We start from the raw sequence: 20,371 nt of genomic DNA, 5'->3' as shown, positions 1-20,371 counted from the left end.
ATACATAAGGTATTTTGAGTTTTCTCCTTATTAGAAGAAATGAAGAGAAGCTTAATAACAAATACCTACCACTAAAGTTGTTATTGTTCTTCTTTTAGATGGATGTTTGAGGTTTTCATTTTCTATTTTCATATATTCTGTAAAGGATTAAAACTATTTTAAATATGGTTCCACCACTGATGTTTGTGCTCTGGTTCCTAGGTCACAGCACGATGAAAAAATGACAACATTTTTCAGCCACAACTTTAATGAAGATAGATGGCGTAAAGCCGCTTTGAAAAACGCTTTCTCTTTACTTGGAAAACAACGCTTTGAACAATCTGCTGCTTTTTTCTTGTTAGCTGGTTCATTGAAAGATGCCATTGAGGTATAACTAAGAAAACATGCTATGAATTACCTGTAAGAGCTTGAAAACCTGGGAAGATCATGGAGGAGACTGTAATGTTTGGTCATATGTTTGTAAGGATAGAGGGTAGAGAATAACTACAGAGATTACTAACTTAAATAGTGGCACAATGATAATGGAATAATAAATAAATACATGTAGAAACATAAAAATTTTATATAGAGAATATGGCATTTCAAGATAAGTATATGTATTTCAAGTATAAGTGTATGGAAAAAATGGTTTATGAATATCTTTTTCCTGACCATCTTGTGATTCTGAACTATTTAAGTACGTATAGGTCACAATCTCCTTACTTCGTGTAGACAGGCAGATATTTTACGTTCTTTTTCTTCTAAATGAAATTCATAGATAAGGAACTGAGATTGCAGTTTATACTGTTTTGAAATGTAGTCTCAGATATTGGAAGGTGAATGGGAAGAGGTAAAACTTCGCATTTTTTGATACACAATCTTGGTAGCTGATTAAGAGAGTCATTACAAATATTTCTGTTTGTTTATGAGATATTCCTTTTAGGATGCCTATTATTATAATGAATAAGCCAAACAGGTGAAGGAAAAACATAATCGGAAATAATACATCATAGAAAAAATAGGAAATATCCAACAAAGTGAAAGTACTTTATGTTTAGAATTAGTCATATTTTCAAAATTATCTCAGATGTATGATTTTTTAAAGTAACAAATATTTATAATTTTGAAATGGGAAGCTTAGCCTAGAAGATACTCAGGCAAAGAAGAGAAATGTTGATTGAGTGAGAGATGCTCATGTTGCCTGAATGACCTCAGATTCTCAGATGAGTAGCTACTTTAGAATATAAACTCAGAGAGAGTAAGAATAGAGTATGTGGCTTTATTTCTTAAGTTATTTGCTATGTAAGTAGAAGATTCTTTTAAAATAGTAATAATTATGTTTATATGGAAATATATTTGGAAATTAAGAGGAACTGATGTATATAAATTCAGATGTCATAAGTGGTATTTAATTTAAAGATGAATGTTATTTGAATTGATCTGAGATGGTGTTGATATACTTCGTTTTATGCATTTTTTATAAATGATCTTTCTAGGCTGGAAGCTACTAAGTTCTAGTTTCTTAATCTTCCTGCTATTCCTTAAATCTCCTTTCAAGCAAGTATTTAACTACCCTTCACTGTCTCAACCTCTGGACCTCTTCCCTCCACTGTGAGAATATAAATAGTGGATAACTTCAGGATATCAGTGGGATATTTCATATCTCTAAATAATTATCATTAAATAAGTATTTCTTAATATTTAAATTTATAGGTATGTCTTGAAAAAATGGAAGATACCCAGCTAGCCATGGTAATTGCCCGTTTATATGAATCTGATTTTGAGACTTCATCCACTTATCTATCCATCCTAAATCAGAAGATTTTGGGTTGCCAAAAGGATGCCTCAGGATTCGATTGCAAAAGATTACATCCTGATCCTTTCTTACGCAGTCTTGCCTACTGGGTAATGAAAGATTATGCCCGAGCCTTGGACACGTTATTGGAACAAACACCAAAGGAGGATGATGAACATCAAGGTAGAACATTTTGTGGATTTCTCTTTTTCTTTTTTAAAAGAAGACAGTCTCTGAACTGATGTTCACTTAGATAATACACACACACACACACACACACACACACACACACACACACACACACACACACACACACACACACACACACACACACACACACACACACACCCCCGATCATTACCAGATTTACTTTTCAACTTTGAGAAATTAGTATCAAAATTTCTCGTGTGGCTAAAGGTTTAGTCACTTACTATCTATAATTGAATCTAGCATTTTGTTATCATAATTTGAGTAGTAAAAGAAGACTTCACACACATTTTTACTCTCATAGCTATATATCAAGGCATATAAGATTACCATACTATTCTAATTTCATATATATTAGACTGAAGCATACAGAATGTTTCCACATTACACAGGTCTTTCCATATATCATAATAGCCGGTTTTCTAAAAAAGTGTAAATTTTGGCTGTTACACATATTGGTTTAGTGTATGGGCCTACAAAAACTTTATTCTTGTGTGGCAAACTTTCTTTACTCTTAGTTATCCCAAATAATTTAGATTTTTAAAAGCATTAGGAAGGTATCTAGCAGCATTGTTTGCAATAATTTTAAAAATGGAACATTTTAAGTATTCATCAATAGAATAGTTAAATAAATTATAATATATCCATACTATAGAAACAGTGTGCTATTAAAAATGGGGTAGAGTGATGTGTTAATATGTGCTGTATTATTAAGTGAAAAAGTAAGATATAGAACAATATGGTTCTTGTTGCACTTTATGTATATATGTCGTACATATACACACGTGTGTGCACACACATACTGTGTCTGGTTCCCACTCCCTCTCCATTTTTTTGTTTTTTGGAACAGATCACAAGAAACTACCGGCACTGGTTATCTTTTGGGAATAAGAGTGGGGAGATACAAGCTTTTACTTTTCATTTTGTACTTTCCATAGTTATAATTTTCTAGCCTTTTATTTTTATTACATATTATTTTTAAACACTAAAAGAGCTTACATGAATAAAGAGATTCAGGCTCAATTTTTACTTTCTTCTTTACGAAAAAGAAATATAATATTTTAATACAGTAGTCCCCCCTTATCCACAGGGATTATGTTCCAAGACTCCCAGTGGATGACTGAAATTGTGGATAGTACCAAATCCTATATAAACTATGTTTTTTAAATATATATACATATATATATATATATATATATATATATGATAAAGTTTAATTTATAAATTAGGCACAGTAAGGGATTAACAACAGTGACTAATAATAAAATAAAATAGAACAATTGTAACAATATACTGTAATGAAAGATGTGGTTTCTCTCACTCAGAATCTTATCATACAGATTTATTGCCTTTTCCGTCTTAACTAAGCACTTACCATGCACTGTGCCCATAACTTTTGCAGTTTGAGGTGTGACAGAAAAACTAGCATGAGTTTCTTTTTCCTGCTCCACAATTTCATGGACAGAAGATTCATTCTGACCATAGATCTTAGTACCCTCAGCTTACAAATTTTTTACTTTCCTTATTAAATAGAGAACTTTCAAATTTTCACTTAAAGGAAGTGCTTACGGCTTCTCTTTGGCATAGATGAACTGCCAGCATCACTACTCTTGCACTTGGGGCCGTTATTAAGTATTATAAAATGAGGGTGAGTTGAACACAAGCACTGTGGTGCCATGACAGTGGATCTGATAATCCAGGTGGCTACTAAATGACTAATGGGTGGAATACTCTGGACAGGATGCAGCGAGATTTTTGTCATGCTACTCAGAACCACTCGCAACTTAAAACGTATGAATTGTTTTTTTCTGAAATTTTCCATTTAATATTTTTGGACCTCAGTTGACCTCAGGTAACTGAATCCATGGAAAGCAAAACTGCAGATAAGGAGGGACTACTGTAAATATTTTAAAATTTTTTTTAAAGGAAAGGAAATAAAACCTTTAGAAGAAAAATAAATATCTGAGCTACCCAGGTAATTTTAATAAAATGTACACATTTTTACAGAAGGAAGATTCTGTTTATTTCTTAATGTTTTCCAGGTTAACTTTTAAAAGGTTGTTACTGGGGAAATTGTTATGTATGCATAAAAGAGTGAATGATATAATGAAAGTCTGTGACTCTATCATCCAGTTTCAGTAGTTATCAACTCATAACCAACCTCGTGTCATATATATATATTCCCATCCTTTCCACACCCTCCCATTCTCAATACTGTATAGATTCATTTTGAAGCAAACCCAACAGGTCATTTCATCTGTGAATATTGCAACATGCATCTCTAAAAAGTAAGGACTCTTTAAAAAACAATGACACATGTCACTGTTATAACACATACCAATTTTATTAGTAATTAAATACTCAGTGTGTTCATATTTCCCTGGTTCTCTCATAAAATCTTATACAGTTGATTTGTTTGAATCAAGATCCAAATGATGCCTATATATTGTGATTGGCTGAGGTGCCTCTTATGTCTGTTTTGATCCATATTTAGTTACCCCTCTCCCCCTCCCCCAGTTTATTTGTTAAAGTCGGATTGTTTGTCCTGTAGTTTCTTGAGTTTTGGATTTTGCTGGTTGTGTCCCTGATGTTTCACTTAATGTTTTTTCCCCCTGTGTTCTCTGTATTTCCTATAAGTTGGTAATTAAGATTTTAGAGGCTTTTATCAGATTTTTTGGCAGAAATATTTCATAGTTGGGTGGAGTACTTCCACCAGGGAACTCATAATGGTAGCTTATTTTGCTTTTTGAGGAATTAACAGCTATCAATGACTGCTGCCCACATCCCTTATTTCATTAGTGTTTGTAAACTGATAATATTCTAAATACGTCATTTTATTTTTCCTTTATGAGCTGGAATGCTTCTCTAGAGTACAATCTCCCTTGGCAATGGTTTGATTACTCTGAATTCCAGTAGTATGCATAGTAAAGGGAACATAAATGTTCGATTCTTCCTCTTTTTATTTACCAATTTTCAAAATAATAGCTTGGTTCCCTAGCATCCTACAAAGGTGACCAATTAGCTTTTAGTTTTTAAGGTTTTTTTTGTTTTTTTAAAAAAATAAATTTATTTATTTATTTATTTTTGGCTGTGTTGGGTCTTCGTTGCTGTGTTGGGTCTTCGTTGCTGTGTGCAGGCTTTCTCTAGTTGCGGCGAGCAGGAGCTACTCTTTAATTGCAGTGTGCAAGCTTCTCATTGCGGTGGCTTCTCTTGTTGCGGAGCATGGGCTCTAGGCGCACGGGCTTCAGTAGTTGTGGCTCGCAGGCTCTAGAGCGCAGGCTCAGTAGTTGTGGCGCACGGGCTTAGTTGCTCCGCGGCGTTGCTCTGCGGGATCTTCCCAGACCAGGGCTCGAACCCGTGTCCCCTGCATTGGCAGGCGGATTCTTAACCGCTGTGCCACCAGGGAAGCCCTTTTAAGGTTATTTTGAGCTCATAGATTTAGATAGATTTGTGTTTTAATCCATTGCAGGTTATTAGTATGGATGCTCAGATTATCTCATTTTAAACCAATCGGAGCCTCTTTAAGTTCTTGAATGCCTTTGACATTATTCTTTGATAGCTTATGGCAAGATGTTTCAGACTTATCTTATGCATCTCCTGCCCAAGACCTGGAAATGGCCATTCCTCCAAAGAATCCTGGTTCCATTTAGTTGGGAGTAACATTTAGAGACCACAGCCTGGGCACAGGGATTCTCACTGCTAGTGGTTTGGTCATTGTTTCTAGGCCATTTCAGTGAATGAAGGTAGGAAATTCCACTGCCCCCCACCCCTCCACCCAAGATACATGTGTTCACATGTCTCACGTTTCTAATTCAGATATGGAGTATAGGGTTCTTTCTTCTGAGATTTCAAATTTGTGTCTTATAATGAAAAGCTTGGATTCTTATGACATTAACATAGTTACTTGCTGTTTTATATACATATAATAGTTTCAGAATAATGATGTAGATATTTTCATAACAACATGGTTACTGAGAAGAGTTTAAGCTTTTTTTTTTCTCAGTTCTTTTTTTTTTAACATCTTTACTGGAGTATAATTGCTTTACAACGGTGTGTTAATTTCTGCTTTATAACAAAGTGAATACATATATCCCCATATCCCCTCCCTCTTGCGTCTCCCTCCCACCTTCCCTATCCCACCCCTCTAGGTGGTCACAAAGCACCGAGCTGATCTCCCTGTGCTATGCAGCTGCTTCCCACTAGCTAGCTATTTTACATTTGGCAGTGTATATATGTCCATGCCACTCTCTCACTTCCTCCCAGCTTACCCTTCCCCCTCCCCGTGTCCTCAGGTCCATTCTCTACATCTGCATCTTTATTCCTGTCCTGCCCCTAGGTTTTTCAGAACCTTTTTTTTTTTTTTTTTTTTGATTCTATATATATGTGTTAGCATACGGTATTTGTTTTTCTCTTTCTGACTTACTTCACTCTGTATGACGGACTCTAGGTCCATCCACCTCACTACAAATAACTCAATATCGTTTCTTTTTATGGCTGAGTAATATTCCATTGTATATATGTGCCACATCTTCTTTATCCATTCATCTGTCGATGGGCACTTAGGTTGCTTCCATGTCCTGCGTATTGTAAATAGAGCTGCAATGAACATTTTGGTACATGACTCTTTTTGAATTATGGTTTTCTCAGGGTATATGCCCAGTAGTGGGATTGCTGGGTCGTATGGTAGTTCTATTTTAAGGTTTTTAAGGAACCTCCATACTGTTCTCCATAGTGGCTGTATCAATTTACATTCCCACTAACAAGGCAAGAGGGTTCCCTTTTCTCCACACCCTCTCCAGCATTTATTATTTGTAGATTTTTTGATGATGGCCATCCTGACCAGTTTGAGATGATATCTCACTGTAGTTTTGATTTGCATTTCTCTAATGATTAATGATGTTGAGCATTCTTTCATGTGTTTGTTGGCAATCTGTATATCTTCTTTGGAGAAATGTGTATTTAGGTCTTCTGCCCATTTTTGGATTGGGTTGTTTGTTATTTTGATATTGAGCTGCATGAGCTGCCTGTAAACTTTGGAGGTTAATCCTTTGTCAGTTGCTTCATTTGAAAATATTTTCTGCCATTCTGAGGGTTGTCTTTTCGTCTTATTTATGGTTTCCTTTGCTGTGCAAAAGCTTTTAACTTTCATTAGGTCCCATTTGTTTATTTTTGTTTTTATTTCCATTTCTCTAGGAGGTGGGTCAAAAAGGATCTTGTTGTGATTGATGTCATAGAGTGTTCTGCCTATGTTTTCCTCTAAGAGTTTGATAGTGTCTGGTCTTATATTTAGGTCTTTAATCCATTTTGAGTTTACTTTTGTGTATGGTGTTAGGGAGTGTCCTAATTTCATTCTTTTACATGTAGCTGTCCAGTTTTCCCAGCAGCACTTCTTGAAGAGGCTGTCTTTTCTCCATTGTATATTCTTGCCTCCTTTATCAAAGATAAGGTGACCATATATGCGTGGGTTTATCTCTGGGCTTTCTGTCCTGTTCCATTGATGTATATTTCTGTTTTTTGTGCCAGTACCATACTGTCCTGATTACTGTAGCTTTGTAATATAGTCTGAAGTCAGGGAGCCTGATTCCTCCAGCTCCGTTTTTCCTTCTCAAGTTTGCTTTGGCTATTCAGGGTCTTTTGTGTTTCCATGCAAATTGTGAAATTTTTTGTTCTAGTTCTGTGAAAAATACCAGTGGTAGTTTGATAGGGATTGCACTGAATCTGTAGATTGCTTTGGGTAGTATAATCATTTTCACGATGTTGATTCTTCCAATCCAAGAACGTGGTATATCTCTCCATCTATTTGTATTATCTTTAATTTCTTTCAAAAATGTCTTATAATTTTCTGCATACAGGTCTTTTGTCTCCTTAGGCAGGTTTATTCCTAGATATTTCATTCTTTTTGTTGCAATGGTAAATGGGAGTGTTTTCTTTATTTCACTTTCAGATTTTTCATCATTAGTGTACAGGAATGCAAGAGATTTCTGTGCATTAATTTTGTATCCTGCTACTTTACCAAATTCATTGATTAGCTCTAGGAGTTTTCTGGTAGCATCTTTAGGATTCTCTATGTATAGTATCACGTCATCTGCAAACAGTGACAGCTTTACATCTTCTTTTCCGATTTGGATTCCTTTTATTTCTTTTTCTTCTCTGATTGCTGTGGCTAAAACTTCCAAAACTATGCTGAATAATAGTGGTGAGAGTGGGCAACCTTGTCTTGTTCCTGATCTTAGTGGAAATGGTTTCAGTTTTTCACCATTGAGGACGATGTTGGCTGTGGGTTTGTCATATATGGCTTTTATTATGTTGAGGAAAGTTCCCTCTATGCCTACTTTCTGCAGGCCTTTTATCATAAACGGGTGTTGAATTTTGTCGAAAGCTTTCTCTGCCTCTATTGAGATGATCATATGGTTTTTCTCCTTCAATTTGTTAATATGGTGTATCACATTGATTGATTTGCGTATATTGAAGAATCCTTGCATTCCTGGGATAAACCCCATTTGATCATGGTGTATGATCCTTTTAATGTGCTGTTGGATTCTGTTTGCTACTATTTCGTTGAGGATTTTTGCATCTGTGTTCATCAGTGATATTGGCCTGTAGTTTTCTTTCTTTGTGACATCTTTGTCTGGTTTTGGTATCAGGGTGATGGTGGCCTCGTAGAATGAGTTTGGGAGTGTTCCTTCCTCTGCAATATTTCGGAAGAGTTTGAGAAGGATAGGTGTTAGCTCTTCTCTAAATGTTTGATAGAATTCGCCTGTGAAGCCATCTGGCTCTGGGCTTTTGTTTGTTGGAAGATTTTTAATCACAGTTTCAACTTCAGTGCTTGTGATTGGTCTGTTCATATTTTCTATTTCTTCCTGGTTCAGTCTCGGAAGGTTGTGCATTTCTAAGAATTTGTCCATTTCTTCCAGGTTGTCCATTTTATTGGCATAGAGTTGCTTGTAGTAATCTCTCATGATCCTTTGTATTTCTGCAGTGTCAGTTGTTACTTCTCCTTTTTCATTTCTGATTCTATTGATTTGAGTCTTCTCTCTTTTTTCTTGATGAGTCTGGCTAATGGTTTATCAATTTTGTTTATCTTCTCAAAAACCAGCTTTTAGTTTTATTGATCTTTGCTATAGTTTCCTTAATTTCTTTTTCATTTATTTCTGATCTGATCTTTATGATTTCTTTCCTTCTGCTAACTTTGGGGTTTTTTTTGTTCTTCTTTCTCTAATTGCTTTAGGTGCAAGGTTAGGTTGTTTATATTAGATGTTTCTTGTTTCTTAAGGTAGGATTGTATTGTTATAAAGTTCCCTCTTAGAACTGCTTTTGCTGCATCCCATAGGTTTTGGGTCTTGAGTTTTCATTAAATTTTTTGATTTCCTCTTTGATTTCTTCAGTGACCTCTTGGTTATTAAGTAGTGTATTGTTTAGCCTCCATGTGTTTGTATTTTTTACCGATTTTTTCCTGTAATTGATATCTAGTCTCATAACATTGTGGTCGGAAAAGATACTTGATATGATTTCAGTTTTCTTAAATTTACCAAGGCTTGATTTGTGACCCAGGATATGATCTATCCTGGAGAATGTTCCATGAGCACTTGAGAGAAAGTGTATTCTGTTGTTTTTGGATGGAATGTCCTATAAATATCAATTAAGTCCATCTTGTTTAATGTATCATTTAAAGCTTGTGTTTCCTTATTTATTTTCATTGTGGATGATCTGTCCATTGGTGAAAGTGGGGTGTTAAAGTCCCCTACTATGATTGTGTTACTGTCAATTTCCCCTTTTATGGCTGTTAGTATTTGCCTTATGTATTTAGGTGCTCCTATGTTGGTTGCATAAATATTTATAATTGTTATATCTTCTTCTTGGATTGATCCCTTGATCATTATGTAGTGTCCTTCTTTGTCTCTTGTATTAGTCTTTGTTTTAAAGTCTATTTTGTCTGATATGAGAATTGCTACTGCAGCTTTCTTTTGATTTCCATTTGCATGGAATATCTTTTCCATCCCCTCACTTTCAGTCTGTATGTGTCCCTAGATCTGAAGTGGGTCTTCCTTTGAACAACATGTATACGGGTCTTGTTTTTGTATCCATTCAGCCAGTCTTTGTCTTTTGGTGGGAGCATTTAATCCATTTACATGTAAGGTAATTATCAATATGTATGTTCCTATTACCATTTTCTTAATTGTTTTGGTTTGTTATTGTAGGTCTTTTCCTTCTCTTGTGTTTCCTGCTTAGAGAAGTTCCTTTAGCATTTGTTGTAAAGCTGGTTTGGTGGTGCTGAATTCTCTTAGCATTTGCTTGTCTGTAAAGGTTTTAATTTCTCCATTGAATCTGCATGAGAGCCTTGCTGGGTAGAGTAATCTTGGTTGTAGATTTTTCCCTTTCATCACTTTAAATATGTCCTGCCACTCCCTTCTGCCTTGCAGAGTTTCTGCTGAAAGATCAGCTGTTAACCTTATGGGGATTCCCTTGTATGTTATTTGTTGTTTTTCCCTTGCTGCTTTTAATATTTTTTCTTTGTATTTAATTTTTGATAGTTTGATTAATATGTGTCTTGGCCTGTTTCTCCTTGGATTTATCCTGTATGGGACTCTCTGTGCTTCCTGGACTTGTTTGACTATTTCCTTTCCTGTATTAGGGAAGTTTTCGACTATAATCTCTTCAAATGTTTTCTCAGTCCCTTTCTTTTTCTCTTCTTCTTCTGGAACCCCTATAATTCGAATGTTGGTGCGTTTAATGTTGTCCCAGAGGTCTCTGAGACTGTCCTCAATTCTTTTCATTCGTTTTTCTTTATTCTGCTCTGCAGTAGTTATCTCCACTATTTTATCTTCCAGGTCACTTATCCGTTCTTCTGCCTCAGTTATTCTGCTATTGATTCCTTCTAGAGAATTTTAAATTTCATTTATTGTGTTGTTCATCATTGTTTGTTTGCTCTTTAGTTCTTCTAGGTCCTTGTTAAACATTTCTTGTCTTTTCTCCATTCTATTTCCAAGATTTTGGATCAACTTTACTATCATTACTCTGAATTCTTTTCCAGGTAGACTGCCTATTTCTTCTTCATTTGTTTGGTCTTGTGGGTTTTTACCTTGCTCCTTCATCTGCTGTGTGTTTCTCTGTCTTCTCATTTTCCTTCACTTATTGTGTTTGGTGTCTCCTTTTCACAGGCTGCAGGTTCGTAGTTCCCGTTGTTTTTGGTGTCTGCCCCCAGTGGCTAAGGTTGGTTCAGTGGGTTGTGTAGGCTTCTTGGTGGAGGGGACTTGTGCCTGTGTTTTGGTGGATGAGGCTGGATCTTGTTTTTCTGGTGGGCAGGACTGTGTCCATTGGGTGTGTTTTGGTGTGTCTGTGACCTTGCTATGATTTTAGGCAGGCTCTCTGCTAATGGGTGAGGTTGTGTTCCTGTCTTGCTAGTTGTTTGGCATAGGGTGTCGAGCACTGTAGCTTGCTGGTCATTGAGTGGAGCTGGGTCTTAGCACTGAGAAGGAAATCTCTGGAAGAGCTTTTGCATTTGATATTACGTGGAGCTGGGAGGTCTCTGGTGGACCAGTGTCCTGAACTCAGCTCTCCCACGTCAGAGGCATAGGCGTGACACCTGGCCGGAGCACGAAGACCCTGTCACCCACACGGCTCAGTAGAAAAGGGAGAAAAAAAGAAACAAAGAAAGAAAAATAAAATAAAATAATATAAAGTTATTAAAATAAAAAATAATTATTAAAAAAATTTAAAAGTAATAATAAAGAAAGAAAGAATAGAGCAAGCAAACCAAAAAAACAAATCCACCAATGATAGCAAGTGCTAAAAACTATACTAAAAAAACCCAAAAAACAAAAAATGGATAGACAGAACCCTGGGACAAATGGTAAAAGCAAAGCTATACAGACAAAATCATACGAAGAAGCATACACATACACACCTCACAAAAAGAGAAAAAGGAAAAAAAAATATCTATATATATAAAGGAAAAAAAGGAGGATGAGAGCAACCAAATCAATAAACAAATCTACTAGTGATAATCAACTCTAAATACTAAACTAAGATAAACATAAAGACAGGAACAAATTAGATGCAGAAAGCAAACCCCAAATCTACAGTTGCTCCCAACATCCACCACCTCAATTTTGGGATGATTCGTCATCTGTTCAGGTATTCCACAGATGCAGGGTACATCGAGTTGACTGTGGAGATATAATCTGCTGCTCCTGAGGCTGCTGGGAGAAAGTTCCCTTTCTCTTCTTTGTTCACACAGCTCCTGGGGTTCAGCTTTGGATTTGGCCCCTGCCTCTGCATGTAGGTCGCCTGAGGGTGTCTGTTCTTTCCTCAGACAGGACAGGGTTAAAGTAGCAGCTGATTAGGGGGTACTGGCTCACTCAGGCCAGGGTGAGGGAGGGGTACAGAATGCGAGGCGAGACTGCGGCGGCAGAGGCCAGTGTGACGTTGCACCAGCCTGAGGCTCGCCGTGTGTTCTCCCGGGGAAGTTGTCCCTGGATCATGGGACCCTGGCAGTGGCGGGCTGCACAGGCTCCCGGGCAGGGTTGTGTGGAGAGTGACCTGTGCTTGCACACAGGCTTCTTGGTGGCTGCAGAAGCAGCATTAGCATTTCATGCCTGTCTCTGGTATCCACGCTGATAGCCACGGCTCGTGCCCATCTCTGGAGCTCGTTTAGGCAGTGCTCTGAATCCCCTCTCCTCACACACCCCGAAACAGTGGTCTCTTGACTCTTAGGCAGTTCCAGACTTTTCCCCGGACTCCCTTCCCGGCTAGCTGTGGTGCAGTAGCCCCTTTCAGGCTGTGTTCATGCAGCCAACCCCAGTCCTCTCCCTGGGATCCGACGGAAGCCCGAGCCTCAGCTCCCAGCCCCCACCTGCCCCTGCGGGTGAGCAGACAAGCCTCTCAGGCTCGTGAGTGCTGGTCGGCACCGATCCTCTGTGTGGGAATCTCTCTGCTTTGCCCTCCGCACCCCTGTTGCTGCGCTCTCCTCCATGGCTCCGAAGCTCCCCCCTCCGCCACCCACAGTCTCCACCCGCGAAGGGGCTTCCTAGTGTGTGGAAACCTTTCCTCCTTCACAGCTCCCTCCCACTGGTGCAGGTCCCGTCCCTATTCTTTTATCTCTGTTTTTTCTTTTTTCTTTTGCCCTACCCAGGTACGTGGGGAGTTTCTTGCCTTTTGGGAGGTCTGAGGTCTTCTGCCACCGTTCAGTAGGTGTTCTGTAGGAGTTGTTCCACATGCACATGTATTTTTGATGTATTTGTGGGGAAGAAGGTGATCTCCACGTCTTACTCCTCCGCCATCTTGAAGGTCTCCCTCTTTGCAGTTCTTTTTGTTTTGATAGTATACCCCACTAAGGAAGTTCAGTCAAATTACTTATTTTTTTAAATTACTTATTTTTAAGTCACTTTATAGTTCCTCTCGTGTGGTTATGCTACCACCTTGATACAAAGAATAATTTGTTTAATTTTGCTTTTGCTTTCATTGTGAATTTTTAAAAATTAATTTTCTTTTAGAATTATATAAAATGTTGAAGTGGTTTTGAAATAAAAACAATAAAATCAAGGTATTTTCAGAGAAATCTAGCTTCTTTCCTCGTCTCTCTACCCTGTTCTTGCCTCCTTTTTTAGGGGACCAATTGAAAAAAAAAATTGTGTGTTCTCCTTCCATTTAAAAAAATACAAGTGTGCGTGTGTGTGTGTGTGAATGTGTGTATGTGTTCCCTCTTTACTTTCTTAGATAAAAGGTAGTTTAGTATATATACTTCATCTTCTTTTACTTAATATATTCTGGATATCACTCCATAGCAAAACAGGAAAATTCTTTTTATTTTAGCTGTATTTTGTGGGTATATCGTAGTTTAACTAATCCTAGTTTAATACTTAAGTGTCCTTTATTTTGAGGAAATGCTGACATTTTATTCTTTTGTAATATAATTACAAGTTAACATAATACCTTGTGATTGTATCTGTTTGATTTCTATAGTTATCAAATCTTGTAACCCAGTGGTGTTTAGTTTCTACAACTACCTTCGAACTCATCCTTTGCTTATTCGAAGAAACCTTGCCTCCCCTGAAGGAACTTTGGCAACCTTAGGTCTCAAAACGGAGAAGAACTTTGTTGACAAAATTAATCTCATAGAAAGAAAATTATTCTTCACTACAGCAAATGCTCATTTTAAAGTTGGATGTCCTGTTTTAGCCTTGGAGGTGCTCTCCAAAATTCCAAAAGTTACCAAAGTGTCTGCCTTACCTTCAGAAAAAGATCAGCCTGACTTCATTTTTAAAAAGACGGATGATGTACCTTCAGAATCAAAAACTCTGAGTGATGGTGATAGAAGTTCTGGAATTGATTGGTCAAACATAACTTCATCACAGATTGACTGGAGTCAGCCAATAGTAAAAGTTGAAGAGGAACCTCTTACTCTCGACTGGGGTGAAGAGCACGATAGTGCCTTAGAAGAAGAGGAAGAAGGTGCTGTCGGTTTAGTAATGAAAAGTACAGATGTCAGGGGAAAAGATAGACAAGAAGATCAGGAAGCCCCAGACCGTAATATGTTATTGACTCCTCAGGAAGAGGATTGCCTTGAAGGTGATTCTGAAGTTGATGTGATTGCTGAACAACTAAAATTCAGAGCTTGTTTAAAGATCCTTATGACTGAACTAAGAACATTGGCTACAGGTTATGAAGTAGATGGTGGAAAACTCAGATTTCAACTCTATAACTGGCTTGAAAAGGAAATTGCTGCCTTGCATGAGATATGTAATCATGAATCAGTTATTAAAGAATATGCCAGTAAAATGTATTCCAAAGTAGAGAGTGATATTCTGGATCAGGAAGAAATGGTGGACAAACCAGATATTGGTTCCTATGAGTGGCACCAAATAGAAAGGCGGAGACTACAGGCTAAACGAGAGCATGCAGAAAGACGGAAGTTGTGGTTGCAGAAGAACCAAGATCTCCTCAGAGTGTTTCTTAGTTACTGTAGCCTTCATGGGGCCCAAGGTGGTGGTCTGGCCTCAGTAAGGATGGAACTCAAATTTTTGCTACAAGAATCACAGCAGGTATTGACTTTACTTTTGTTTTCAACCTTGGTTATTTTAATAATTTCAGTAACTTTCATTTATAGTTGTAAAGCTCTTTTTACTGGTTAATCTTAATGTGATTAGCTCCTCTATTCATAGGAGGCACATATTTACACTCTGCATGGGTCTTTTTAGACAGAAGTTTTGGTAATTAGGAGTAGGCTAGAAGCTTGAGAGCACAGCTGTGTCAAACTCATCTGTACATCTTCTGCATCTAAGCATAGGACCTGGTACACAATCAATTTTTGTAGAATAAGTGAGCAAGCACATTAACATATTGCTTTTACTCAGATGTTTACTGCCGGTATTTTTATCGTATAACTATTAATTGCTTTTTTTGGCCTTCATTTTAACTACGGAAAAAATAATCTCCTATCACGCACAGGAAACTACAGTGAAGCAGCTCCAGTCTCCACTACCGCTGCCTACCACCCTACCTCTGCTTTCAGCAAGTATTGCTTCGACAAAAACAGTCATAGCTAATCCTGTCTTGTACTTAAATAATCACATCCATGACATACTTTATACTATCGTTCAGATGAAAACACCACCTCATCCCGGTATTGAAGATGTGAAGGTAATGTAGAGTTTATGATCATTTGGTGTTATACACACTGAGAAGGTAAATGTGTTATACTTGTCTTCCAATTTGAACTTAGAAGAAATATTTTCCAGTACTCTTATCTGCTACCTTCTCAGTCTGATTAGTTCAAGACCATTTGTCCAATGAATGTAATTTGAAAGTAAGCATTCTTGAAATTCTCCCATTTGCCGCAGCTTGGATGGAGTTTAAGCTAAGTGAAGTAAGTCAGACAGAAAGAAGAATACCGTATGTTATCACTTATACGTGGAATCTAAAAAATGGAACAAATGACTGTATATAACAAAACAGAAACAGACTCCCAGACATAGAGAACAAACCAGTGGTTACCAAAGTGTGTGTGTGGGGGTGGGGCACACTATGGGTAGGGAATTAAGAGATACAAACTACTAAGCATAAACTAGACAAGCGACAAGGATATGTTGTACAGCTCAGGGAAATAGAGCCATTATTTTGTAATAACTTTAAAGGAGAGGATAATCTATAAAAATATACACTGTGCTGTATACCTGAAATTAATATAATAGTTTCTTCTTACTTGTGGAAAAGTTATTATCTGCCTTTAAGACAGGCAAATACTTTCTTGGTAATAAAATTCATTTTCTAGACAGTATTCTTGCCAAATATTCCTTTGGATTCTCCATCTCCGTTAAATGAATCATTAAGTAGAAATATTTATAACTGTTTGCTTAGATGCCAGGATATTATGAAAATATAAGTGCAGGGGGGTATCTTTGAGAGAACCATGATTGATTAGAAATAGTCCCAGAGAGAGTACCCTCGTTACTGTCTCGCTGATGATTGTGTTTTGTTGGAGGCTGTGGAATAGTTGGGGGCAATTAGAGTTTTGGCAGAGTTACTACCCCAAATTAAAACTATATCCTATGCTGAAAACTTAAAAATGGATAGATTCTAAGAAACAGTAGGGAGTGTGGCAGGATCTGGAGAGATGATCAGACTTCCACTGTGCTAGCCTAAGTGTATTTGTACTGTGCTTTTTCCAATTCCACTGGCTGATGTCATTCCAGGTCCCCAGTATTTTTATTTTTAATCTTTTTGTTTGAAAGGTACATTCAACCTCTGGTAGTACATTCTCCTGAAGGACCCAAGTTTTGCTGGTCATATCATCCTATTAGAGACTTCTAATCCATAGCATGAATTAATCTGTATCAGTAGTTTAGCAGAGATTACTTAAATTATTTGATAGGTGAATATGGAAATGCAGAAAATGCATTCAATGCATATAAGCTCTAAGTAAACATTTCTAGTTCCTAGAAATTTGGATAAGCTTTCAAAAAGTATGAAACTATTTCTAAGATCCCTTCAAATTTTAAGATTGTGTGAGTCTCAAAATGTTGATTCAGTGTGGCATTGTAGGATGTGGTTTTTATATTATATTGATAATTTTTAAACTTTCAAAATTTAAAATTCTAAGACTGCATTACTTCTAAGTACTAAGTGGATTACTTGCTTTCTGGAAAATTAACCATTTCAGACAGTGATTGATATACTTTCTAAACATTTAATTCATTCTTACTGATAAGATCAAATTTTTAGTTTCATCAAGGAGAAGTTTTCATAAGGCAACTTTAAATAAAAGCTCTGAAAATTCTCTGGTTATTTTGGTTCTGCTTTTCTTGAGTATTACTATTTAAGCTATTCATTAGCATGCTAGGACACAGTCCCAGCAATGTGAACGTTGGCACTTCGCTTAGGGCCTGCTAAGTGGCAGGCTCACAGTAATAAATATTTGATAAAGATGCATATGAATCAGTTAGCTTTGTTGTGAGCATGGATATTGAATTGGATGAGTTTTATTTTAGAAGCTTTAAGGTAGAGTTAGTAGTCTCATGTAGGACCTAGTCTTATTTATGATATTGCTAGTTTCCTGGGTATTTTCTGATTTTTAGCATACTACTGTTGTGTAGAAATGTTAGTACAAAATGTAATTGTGGCTGTTTTGGTTTTAGGTGCACACACTTCATTCACTAGCAGCATCACTTTCTGCATCAATTTACCAAGCATTATGTGACAGTCATAGCTACAGGTAAAAAAAAAAAAAAAAAAAAAAAAAATTACCCAAATAGTATTAATACAGCAAAAGCATTAAACTGTTCCAGAGTTATATTAAAGTTCTGCTTCCTAGGGACTGAAAAATCCTCAAATATGACTGCCATGTGTACTTTAATAGATGAGAATGAGAAATAAAATAATTATTTGTTTAGTTTAGCTATTACCTAGTAACAAGAGACATACAGAAAATGACAAATAGTAAAGGAAAATTATCATCACCATCTTTTTTTTTGTTTTCAAGAAAAGAAGTGTTCGCTATCCAAAGTAATTTATGATACGAAGTTTTCTTATTTTTTCCCCCTTAGGAACTATTCCTTTTAGCATTAGATTAGTTTCTGTTTGTTTGGTTTTCAGTTGAAAGAGGAAGAACTTTTGAAAAATGAGAAAATACATTCCTAACATTGAATTATTAAAATCAATTTTACTTACCCATTTCTGTATGTCTTTAGAAGTGATATCAATAGATGTAATGGTTTGAATTTTTGTTAAATGTCTAATTGCCTTCATCAGTGTATACTCTGTGTTTTAATGACTAGGGCAGTATAAGTAGTAAGAAATTGAATCACTCGGAAAGATGACCTAGATTTAAATGGATTATATTAATAAATGAAGTTTGTAATATAAATAGAATCACATTAAATTTATATTACACATATGTCTAGATTTTTTTCTTATAAATTCAGCAGCCTCTTGTGGGAAGATTTTTTATTGCGTAGGGAATTACTCTCTCAAAATGGCCTGTTCTCTGATGTTAGCCTAATAAGGCCATGTCTAAGTAACTCCAAAAACTTGGAAATGTAAATAAGTGAAAAAGAGTTTGTTTGGTTGACTGTGGTCATCTTAATGATCAAAGACAACTTGTTTGATATCAGTCACTGCTTAAAATGGCACCAGATGAGAATCCAAATAAATTTTGTTTAAATGTGTATTTTCTAGTTTTTAGGCTGTGATTGACTCTCCAGGGAGTCAGGTTTATTTTCTTCTTTTGTACTTCCCCCACTCCATAAAGATGAGGAAAGGAAATATTTGGGCACATTTGGCTTTAGGACTAGGTATTTCTAAAATAGGATTCTTCAGATTTTAGTTGATGTTTTAATTCAGAGTTGAGCTTGCACAACTTTACAGAACTAAGAAATGCAACAAAATAGTGCCCTGAAACTTTCTGATATATCTTAGTACCAACAGTAGTCTCCTTACAGCAGACTTAAAAAAAAAATACAAATAAGTGAATATAGAAAAGATTTTTAAGTATTAGGTGGCATTTGGAAAAGGTTTTAATGACTAAATGTCATCTGCCTAAATAGAAAATTTGGTATTTTGTTTTAAAAAGCTATCGATAAATATTTGTAACTAATTTAAAGAACTTTCTGAAATAAGTTTTTATTAGAACAGTGAACTCAGTTTTAAGAGTTTTGTTTTTGTTACAGTTATCTAAAATAAATACGTATAGGGTATGATTGCTTGTTACCTCTATTAGGACGATAAATAACTGAACCTTATTTGTTTTAGCAGTCAGACAGAAGGGAACCAGTTTACAGGAATGGCTTATCAAGGGCTTCTTTTAAGTGATCGTCGAAGGCTAAGGACAGAAAGCATTGAAGAACATGCAACACCAAGTTCTTCTCCTGCTCAATGGCCTGGTGAGAATTTGAGTGGTGTTTTTTGTTTGTTTGTTTTTTAAATCTTCTGTTTGGCAACTCCTTTTTACAAAGCTACCAACTGGTTTCCTGATTGTTGTTGTTTGTGGATTTGGTGAATAGTTTTTTATTTGTTTGTTTTTGATGATGTTTTCTGCCATGGATTAGGAATTCTTAAGTACTGTAATGTTGTCTGAAGACTCAGAAAGTTAAGGCTTCAAAAACCAGCTGTGTTGACCAGCATAAAAAAGCAAGGTTTAACATCCTTCGCAAGGGTGAGCACGTCATGTTTCTTATCCTTAGACATCCTGAATTAGAATCTTAGAGAGCCAGTATCACAGAGCTTTTTTTCACAGATACATCAGAATACAGTTATTCTCAAGAGTGTAGATGTATGTTAGGACAGGAGTGACCATTCTGTGGCACATATATCATGGTGTCTGCCGGTCCTCTTCCTCCAGTTGGCTCTTTCACACTCTCCATATCAGTTATTTCAAACCTTCTCCTCTCTCTTAATATACTTTCCTCGTCTGCCACGTCATTTAATTTTTGCTCTACTTGCTTTATAATTCTGTGGTTACATGTTAATGATCATTGTGAAGAGTGGCAGTAGAAGGAAGTGAGAGACTCAAAGTGTGTATTTAAAATTCATTTATGCATAAGTTTCTCAAAACGTATTGTTGTCGTTTGACTTTTTATTGAAATAATTTCAGACTTAACAAAAGTTTCATAAATGGTACAATTTTTGTGTAACCTTCACCCAGATTCCCCAAACAGTGACATTTTACCATACTTGCTTTGTTATTCACTCCTCCTCTCTCACTCACTTATTGTGTGTCTGTGTGAATATATACTTTTTTCTGAAATATTTGAGGGTAAGTTGCAGACATGATGCCCCTTTACATCTAAATATATCAGTTTATCTTTCCTAAAAACAGACATTCTCTTATTGTACATAACCATAGCACTGTTATCAAATTCAGCATCTTAATATTGATACAATACTGCTCTCTAATCT

The 20,371-nt window shown here is 36.3% G+C and overlaps 1 protein-coding gene across 2 annotated transcripts in view; it reads left to right on the top strand.

Moving 5' to 3' along the window:
• The window catches only part of DMXL2 (Dmx like 2), a 158,636-nt gene that overhangs the window by 107,165 nt on the left and 31,100 nt on the right, over window positions 1–20,371 (top strand). Inside the window, exons 22-27 of one of the 2 annotated variants that reach the window (XM_068551638.1) lie at window positions 202–367; window positions 1,693–1,957; window positions 13,943–15,021; window positions 15,428–15,619; window positions 17,614–17,690; window positions 19,229–19,356. In XM_068551638.1, coding sequence (XP_068407739.1) covers window positions 202–367; window positions 1,693–1,957; window positions 13,943–15,021; window positions 15,428–15,619; window positions 17,614–17,690; window positions 19,229–19,356 — 1,907 coding nt within the window. Of the gene's footprint in view, window positions 1–201; window positions 368–1,692; window positions 1,958–13,942; window positions 15,022–15,427; window positions 15,620–17,613; window positions 17,691–19,225; window positions 19,357–20,371 lie in introns of both variants that reach the window. The other variant, XM_068551629.1, reaches the window with a different exon arrangement.

The sequence above is a fragment of the Eschrichtius robustus genome, chromosome 1, assembly GCF_028021215.1.
Source record: "Eschrichtius robustus isolate mEscRob2 chromosome 1, mEscRob2.pri, whole genome shotgun sequence".
NCBI lineage: Eukaryota > Metazoa > Chordata > Mammalia > Artiodactyla > Eschrichtiidae > Eschrichtius > Eschrichtius robustus.
Note: the sequence above shows the minus strand (reverse complement) of the source record. Positions and strands in the feature narration are given on the sequence as shown.